The sequence below is a fragment of the Calidris pugnax genome, unplaced genomic scaffold (assembly GCF_001431845.1).
Source record: "Calidris pugnax isolate Ruff unplaced genomic scaffold, ASM143184v1 scaffold45, whole genome shotgun sequence".
In the NCBI taxonomy this organism is placed as follows: domain Eukaryota; kingdom Metazoa; phylum Chordata; class Aves; order Charadriiformes; family Scolopacidae; genus Calidris; species Calidris pugnax.
The window spans coordinates 2,647,338-2,656,425 of NW_015090764.1; the positions used below are offsets into that span (position 1 = coordinate 2,647,338).

At 40.4% G+C, this 9,088-nt stretch overlaps 1 protein-coding gene across 1 annotated transcript in view; it reads left to right on the forward strand.

Moving 5' to 3' along the window:
• The window catches only part of TNFAIP1 (TNF alpha induced protein 1), a 14,522-nt gene extending 6,958 nt beyond the window's left edge, over positions 1-7,564 (forward strand). Inside the window, exons 6-7 of the mRNA XM_014964379.1 lie at positions 758-953; positions 2,172-7,564. Coding sequence (XP_014819865.1) covers positions 758-953; positions 2,172-2,390 — 415 coding nt within the window. The 3' untranslated portion in view covers positions 2,391-7,564. The remainder of the gene's footprint in view (positions 1-757; positions 954-2,171) is intronic.
• Positions 7,565-9,088: the final 1,524 nt, after the last annotated feature.

Below are 9,088 nucleotides of genomic sequence, written 5' to 3' on the forward strand. Positions count from 1 at the left end.
TTACCCAAATTTAATGTTTACAGTTTTTTTTTCTACGAGTGCATTTTGTCAGATAACCAGCTTTAATTATTTTTTTTTTTTTTTTTTTTTTACTTAATCAAATAGGACATTGATTGGTCATGATGTTCTTAACTAAAATATTTTTAAGTAATAGCTTTCTGATAGCTCTATTGATTGTAAAGTTATAATACAATGTGTATTTTTTTTTTCTCTAGGACATTTAGATCTTGCTTGGAAAAGTTATTAAGATCCTATATTCTGGTTGTTAGCCAATAAAACTTAGTTTCTGAAATAGTGTACTCGCCCTAGAAATTTGTGTGTGGTATCACTACTGTACATGGAAAACACCTTGCTTTTAACTGGCCTTCTAACATGCATTGACTCTTTAGATTTTGGCTGTTCCTGAGCTGAAGAGAACTGCAGTTAGGATGTGATTTAATCGTCTTGAGCATCAGTCGAGAGATAGTTGTAGATAGTTGATGTAATGATTTGGGAAATTGCGCTGTCGTTATTAATTATATAACTTGACCTCTAAAGGCTGGTGTGTTTGCTCATGGGGATCAGAGCATCCTATTTGTATCTGAATTGGCTATTACCCTCTCTTCTTGGCAGCACATGGCAATGAGTCACTACTTATTTGTATTCTGCAGTTAGATCGATGCTTAAAACTGTAGTGGAATAGGCATATAAATTCTGTAGAGATGAAGAGTTGGAAAACCACAAAAAACGTATCCCTTCTTTTCTTGCTGTATTTCAGTAACTCAGATGACAACTTGCTGAAGAACATAGAACTGTTCGACAAACTCTCTCTCCGCTTCAACGGCAGAGTCCTTTTCATTAAGGATGTTATAGGGGATGAAATCTGCTGCTGGTCTTTCTATGGACAGGGGAGGAAACTTGCTGAAGTCTGTTGTACCTCCATAGTGTACGCAACAGAGAAGAAGCAAACCAAGGTAATGGAGTTCTACCCACCTGTCTCTTATGGTTTAAAAAAAATAATCATAAGATACATTGCAGAAAGGTACAGATTTTGTATAACTTAAGCTAAATTGCTAGGGACAAGCATTATCACTTATTGGAAAAGCTTTGATACCAGCTCTCCTGAGTATTGACTGGAATTGATGGTCAGTGGCATCAAAATGAGTACAGTGGCTTGCTGCTTCGGGAGCTGCAGGATGAGCTGGTGTCTTGGTAAAAGATCCTGCATTCTAGACAGAATTCAGAGGAGACTCAATAATGGTAGCAGGTTTAAAGAGGGAAAGACTGGGAATGGTAATTCTGAAAGCATTTTAGCAGTAGTCTCTTGAAGCTGACTTTGTGTCCCTAAAGCATGTAAATGCCTTTAAATTCTTCTAATTGAATGAAGTAAAGATCTAATTCTGCTCCTTATTATACCTACATAAGTTCACTTCATTGCAGTTACTTTGTACTGTGTTTCACTTGCACTGATGTAATCATTGTATTTAATTGGACTAAATGGTTGTGTCTGGGAGTATAAATTTCTCCAGTGTGTTGGAAAATACATGCCAAAAAGGAGAAGACTGAAACTGATCTGCCCCAACCCGAGTAACTGAAATGGATGGGATGAAATTAGTGAAATGGAAACTTCAGCATAAACACTCTTTAGAAACAAGATATTTTTATTATTTTGCTTTTATGTGCAAAACTACAGAATATCTGTCAAAAAAGAAGTAATTAGCCTATCTGGATTTCCCCACATTTCCAGTGATTCTTCTCATGGTCTTCCTGCCTCTGATTTTGCAAAGCTTACCTAAAGACTTGCTTTCAAGCACAGTATGTCCTAAAGAGATAGGTTACATGCATGAAAAAAATAATGATTAACATGATAAATCTACAGAGTTTCCCTAACTTGAGGAGTTACCTTTTGACTTGCAGTGGTACAGCTAAGGTGACCAGAGTCCAACATTAGCACCAAAGAGTCAGAAATACTGTATTCCATTCTAGAACAATCTAAAAGAGGAGGTGAGGTAGGCGAGCTGGTGGGAGGAATGCTCTACTAGGAATTAGGCTGTTTTGCTAATCCTTCTCATTTACAGTTGTTTTGCTCTCTATAGTGTGTCTTTTTATGGCTCAGGTATCTTTTTACTTATGGGCATGTGTTCCAGTCATGTTGTATAAATCAGGAAAAAGACATGTGCTGTTTTTTGTAGGTTGAATTCCCCGAGGCACGAATTTATGAGGAAACGCTAAATGTCTTACTATATGAAACCCCACGGGTTCCTGACAACTCCCTGCTGGAAGCCACAAGCAGGAGCCGGAGCCAGGCATCTCACAGTGAGGATGATGAGGGTTTTGAACTCCGAGACAGAGTGCGTCGCATCCACGTGAAGAGATACAGCACCTACGATGACCGTCAGCTCGGCCACTAGCACATCGGTCCAGGAGAAGGGTTCGGTGTCGAGGCTTGTGTGGATATTCTTGGAGGGAGATGGAGCAGGGAGGGATCAGTTGGACTCTGGATTGATCTTCATTTGGCTTCTCAGCTCCCTAGAGAAGCAAACGGGCATTTGTGCGCACAAAGCAACGCTAAAAGCCAAGGGCTTTGAGAACTAATTTTGCAAAATGTTAATTTTGCACCGTGTGCTTTAAATACAGACTGGCCCCTTTTCATGCCATGTGAGGAGAAGAATTGGGAGCACCCATTCTGGCAGTTTGTGGTGGCTCTTGCGTATCTCGTGACTCGCCAGCTCTCTTACTTCCCGTGAGAAGTACTGCTCTTCCTGAATGAGATGGTGTGATTTGAAAATCTTTTTGCAGATACCTGCCCTTTTAGGGTTTTGTATAATGGAACTTCCAGTTTTTAAATCAAAATACAGAAGAGGGGGTGGAGAGAACTTGAACATGGCCCCTTTTAGCAAACACTACAGCTGATAACCCCCAGAAGAAATGGGTAGCTATCCAATAGGCAGATGCACTGCACATGTGGTTTCTCCCACCTCTTTCCCCCAGTACACATGCAAAAGTTTGTGTTCTGAGAGACCTGTCTTTAAAACTCAGTAATTCTAAGGCAAGCTCTTCTGCGGAGGTAAGAGTCAAGTCATCAAAAAATCTCCCCTTGAAGAAATGAGAAAAGTTTGAAAATATATATTTATATGTAATGACTTGTCTTGGGAGATGGAGAAATGGCTGTGGTGAAGGAAGAAACTTCCTCAAGTAAGAAAACTTCAGAGGCAGATTGTGGCAGGGTTGCCATTCGTTAGGCTTGTGACAGTGCCATCCTGTTCATATGAACAACAGCAACCTGGGGAACTAGTTTTACATTCATTTCCTCCTTTGGCCCAAAAGTGCTATTTGATGTTAAATTTCTCAAGCAGCAGAGGAAAAACTGCAGTGACCAGGGAAGTACAAACTCAGTGCTAGATAATGTTCACATACTGAACGGTGAGTTTGAGTTTCATGTTCTGAATCCCTTCTAGAGCATAGAAGTGGAAAGAGATAACAGTCATAAAAACCTTGTTCTAACGTGAAACTGCAAGAGGCTTTGGACACAGGAGAAATATAGCTTATCCTAAATTTTAAACTGAAATAATCACTCTTGTTCTGAGTGCTTGGCTGGGTCCTGGTTGTAAAGGGCCTTTCAGAAGGTTAGAGTCAAGGCTGCTCTGCAAATTGGGTGTCTGGAAAAAGGTTCAAGTTTAGTATGAAAAAGTTGTTACTGTATTTTTAAATGTGCTTGTATGTTTCAGCTGTAAGTTACAGGTTCAAACTTTACCACTCCTACATGGTTATTACTTGATGGCTGTTGATTGGCAGCTATGGGTATGTGACAGTGGTAGAACATGCTCCACAACTGCTTTTATGTTCCCATATTGCACGTGAATGTGGAAGCTTCATATTCCACCATGGTGAGTCTTGAACTGCTTTCACCAGTTCCAAGTCTACCTATAAGTTTTAAAGCAAATTACTGCAAAAGCCTGACAAGAAAATCATCCCAAATTAATACAGTGAAGTCCGAAGTAGAATTAAGATGGTAGATGGTTTGGTAGTAATAGAAGCAGAGGAGGGAGGGAACAAAAAAAATTATTTCCACTTGCCAATTAGGCTTTTGAAAATGACGTTGTTGAGGCTTGGTAAGAAAACACTAATGGCTTCAAACTTTGAGGATTTGATTGCCTTGCCAGACCTTCACATGTGGCAGGCGCTCACTGAATTCTCCTCACATTCAGGAAGTAGTGTTGCCACAGTAATGCACCTGCCTTTTTGTGAAAGGCCTCTTTAAAAGTCTAATAACCTCTTTTCTTTTTGTATTGCTTTCTGTAAGTTGTTGTTTTCCAGCTGGTTGTTCTATTGTGCCAGTGAAAATACAGCTGCTGAGATTAGTTTTGACAAAGACTTTTGTGGGGTTTTTTTCTTTAATTCTACTAGAGTGTGATGTGGATTTTTTTTTAATATTTTTTTTTCCCTCCACTGATACCATTTAAATGACACTGTAGTGGGTGCTTTGAAGCTACCAGCAGAGCCTGCAGTGATAGAGGCTTTGTGCTGCACTTAATAGCTTTGATTCATTCTCTTGGACTTTTTTCATCTTACAGCAAATAAGACTGCCATTTAAAATTCATACCTGGCACTTTGGTTTCTTAACAAATGATGTATATTGTTTTTTTCTTGTTACTTAAACTGTTAACATTCATTATGATAGTAAGTGATGCTGGTAGCCTTGCAAAAATTAGTTACAAGCAGAAAAATGTCATCTTCACATTTCTTTTCTTTGGGGACTATGGGCATGGGAAGGAGTATGTGAAAGAGGATGAGGGTCAGATCTGTGATCTGATATTCCATGGTTAGATTCTGTACCCCCAGGATTCACTATGATGCTGTAAGAAGCAGAGAAGAGCTTGTGTTTGGTTTAGTTGGTTTCCTTTTCCCTTTTTCCCATAGCCAACAAGTAGTATTAATTTCTGATTTGAATTTAGATTAAATTAATCTTGGAAGCAAACTGTTTTGAGAACCATCTGGGTTGTGAGACTCTTAAAAAGTGTAAAATAACTACTTGGTATTTGTGGAATGTGGAATATCAGGAAGAACTGTAAGCAGTTATGAATGTTTTTAAATGTGTATGGATATCCTTTTCATTTCACCTTCTTTCAGCCCCGTTCATTCTCCCTTCTCTACCCCCAGTTAGTACTGATCACAAAACATCTGCTTTTAGATTAAGGTACAACTAGAACTGGAATGGTGTTTGGAATTATGTTAAATGATGCTTGCCCACGGTGGACAGATACTCTGTCAGTCTGTAAGCTTTACTCAGAGTAAAAATCTAATTGCATAGACACTAAAGTTTTCTCTATTCAAAAGATGTTTCAAAACCATGATCTTGATGTTCTTTGTCTTGGTAAAGTTTTCAGGATGTGGCTGAGAGGTCCCAGTTCAATACCCGTGGTTGGGTTTGACTCCCAGTTCTATAGTTCCCTCCACTGGTGGACAGATGGGAATGGGAGAACGTCAGGAAATCTCTGTGTAGGTGTGTTCTGGGACGTGTGCTACTCGGACATGCACAAGGCTAAAACGATTGTCATATTAGAGATCCCTTCCTTAGGTAGGGCTGCTAGATTTCTGATAAAATCCAGAAAGCCCAGAGTTATTTCTTACTCGAATGCTCACCTAATTGGATAATTCATATGAAGTTTCAGTCAGTCTAAATGTAAATGTAGATGCAGCCATCACTTGCACGGTTCATGGGTTGAACGTTTTTCTACTACAAGTGACAGAACACTACATTTACTCTTAAGAGTCCTGTTTATCTGGAACTGCTCCAACACAGGATGTTAATTCAATGTCCTTTCCACCAAAATCATGGCATGTTGATTTATACAGTCTCAGTACTACCAGGTTCTGATAATTTTGAATACTGTAGTTTTGATGTAACACATGCTTCGCATTCTCATCTTAATCGTCCTTTACTTAATTAAAGGCTATCAATTGTTTTGACAAGAACATTCTAGAATTTTAGAACATATTGCTACAACCTGCTATAATGGAGAAAAAGCAGCACTGAAAAGCATAACGCAGTTTTGAACTGCAGCATTCCCTTATTTGTAGTGGGCTGTCCACTTCCAGAGAGAGCAAACGGCTGTGCTTCCTAAGGCTCTTCTCTGCTGCCTTGAAATATCACAAATTATGATCCCTATTAAGACAATATAGATTTCTAATTATATGCATTTGTCTGCAATTTAAAATACCTGCAATGACTTCCTACATAGACCATCACCAATGGATGTGTTTGCTGATGTGCCTGGGAATTTATAGTAGCCTTTAGGAGGAAGAAATGCCTTTTTGCCTCATTTGTAGTGTATAAATTCTAACTGTATCAGCTAGTGTTCATTAGCTGCTGCAGCTCTTTTGGAAACCTTACTGTCCTTTCTACTCCTAAATTTACATGAACTTTTGTGCATTCAAGTATTATATTAGCAGGCTGAGAATGAATGGAAAAGATTAACTGTCATCTCTATACAAGTTCTGTAATAAAGGGTTGCACGTTTCCATGGTGGGGGCCTCACGTCTTGCAAAACAGCCTCAGTCTTTCTACAGAGAAGGAGACTTGGTGCCTTGAGTGAGTGTCTTATGTTAAACAGCTTTTCAGTATCAGTGTTAATTAGGCAATAATGTCAAAAGAGAGAGCTCTGCAGGGTAGCAGCCTCCAGCTGCGTGATAAATGCCGAGACAAAACCAAATGTTTAACCTGCACCTTGACATTTAGTTTTTGGAACAGGAGACATTTATCCTATCGTAATGTTCCATTCCAATGACTTTTTCTCTCTTGCACTTCTTGGTTAAAATAAAAAATGACTGAGACTGAGAGCACGTTGGAGGGACTGATACTATGGGGTTACTGAAAAGCTGATTCTGCTTGGAACAGGCAATGCTTATTGTAGTTTTGATTAGATTTTTATTGTTCTTGAGGTTTTTTTTAATTTTCGTACACAATTCACTCTTGGAAATACTGATAAAGTATAACATAACCCAATGAGTCTGGCCCAGCAGTCCTTGTCTTCACATAATTAGGTTATATCCTCTGACAATCCTTGGCATTAAATCTTTACAGCCCAATTTCACACCATCCGTTCTGTTAGGATAACCGAGGTTTTATGAAGAGATGAGTGGGCATGAGTGCTGTTTCCAACTTTGCCACTAACTCAGTGACATACAGCAAGTCAGGTTTTTTTGTATTTGCATAATTTTTCCTCTTCTGTAATAAAATGGTGGTAAGACCCTCCCCTACCTCAGAGGGATGTTGAAGCTTAATTTGTTTAATAATAGTAAAGGACTTTGGATTTCTATAATATTTTGTATCCAGAGGATAGCAAGTATGATTGCTTATCTTGTTTAAACTGACATTCTGTGACCAAGCTGTTTTCTTGTAGCATCAGGCTTTGTTTTATTTTTATGTCTAACTTTTAAGGGTCAGCCTTATGGATAAAATAATTAGTTAATGCAGTAATCATATTAGCTGTTGATTAAAGTGTTTTCTCTTTTATCAGTGCATTAAATGGAAATGGAACACTAATTTTTAATAAAGTGTTATATTTTGTCTTCTGTGATTTTATTTTTTCCTCCAGCATCATAACTTTTTATTTGTCATGTTGGTCTCTGCACTTGTGTTCTGCCTTGTAGCTGTGATCCTCACCAAGTATTCAGGATTCCTGAATCACAGAAATACTGTATCAGCAAATGGCTTTTGTATTATATGGAGTTGTTGCTACCTTTCACCCTGCAAGTGCAGGCTCTTTGTAGAAGGTGTCAGTGTACTTACAGGTACATGGCAGACAACTGGTTTTAATTTTCTCTGGGCTTTTCCTTTAATTGTACAACAATTAATTGGCTGCAGTGGTTTTTCATGTTCATGGAAATAACTTCATTTCCTAATAAGAATCACAGACCATTTTGATCTTTCATTAAGTCTACATGCAATTTGTATTTCCACAACGGTAAGCTAACTTTTATTTTGAAAATCTTTAACCAAGCAGTGAATTATAACCAGAGATGCAGTCTGTGTTCTGCAGTAGGTGTGCTTTTGAGGTAGCCAACATAATCTCTTGCCTGTCTTTTCTACTCAGCTGTTTTCTTTGCTGCTGTTACTCTGCTTTCTTAGCTAAGCCATAGATTTTTGTTGTGAGCAACACCTGCAAAAATTATTCCTCAAAGTATCTGAGTGTTTTTGAAAGCAGTTGAACAATCCTTCTATTGGGAAAGGTGAGAATCCTCTCTCAGGTAACTGGTTTCTGGTGCATACTGGTTATTCTTTCCCACAGCTGTCAGGGAGAGCTGGTTTGCCTGGTAAGGTGGGTGCTCCTACCCCGACTTGTTCAATGAGAGTTTGTAGAAATAGCTTAATTTTATTCATTGTCGTAGGACTTCTGGTTTTTGTGACTGAGTGGTGAGATCCAGTCTCCTCTCTCCGCCGCCTCTCAGATATGCACAGAGCTACACACTCATGGTGGAACAACTCCTGTCGTCTTTTTCCCTTTTCTGCCTGTGGTATCGAAGGTCTGTCTTGTTCTCCTGCCTCCCATCTCGTCTATTTCCCACATTGTCCCCTCAGGAGCTCTCCCTTTGCTTGGGTGGCTTTTGCTGCCACTATAACGCGGGATTTTCAGCAGTAGCTGGAGGACTCGCTGAGAGTGAGCTTGGGTTTGAGTCCCGATTTCTTCCACAGCGTTATTTGCTTCAGAAGGAAGAGCTTGAGGGCTTCCTGGGCCCCCCGTGGTCCTTCTGCCAGCGTCAGAAAGTGGATCAGAGGAGCTGAGTACGCTGTTCGCCCTTCCAGTGGGAAACAAGGAAAACGGCACCAGAAAGAGTAGATTTAACGTGTCGCTGACCTGATGCTTCAACTCCCTTCCCTTCTCCAGAGAGGCCGGCGTGAGGTACTGAACATCTGGGGTTCCGAGCCGGTACCGAAGGAGAGCAGGCCCGGGCCGTACCTCAGGGCCGGGGCTGGCGGGCTCCCGACCGGGCCGGGCCTCGCGCGCGGCGCGGTTGCCATGGCGCCCCCGCAGCCGGGGCGGTGGCGGCAGGTGCGGCCCCGCCCTCCGCCTGACGTCAGCGGCAGCGGGGGAAGATGGCGGCGCGC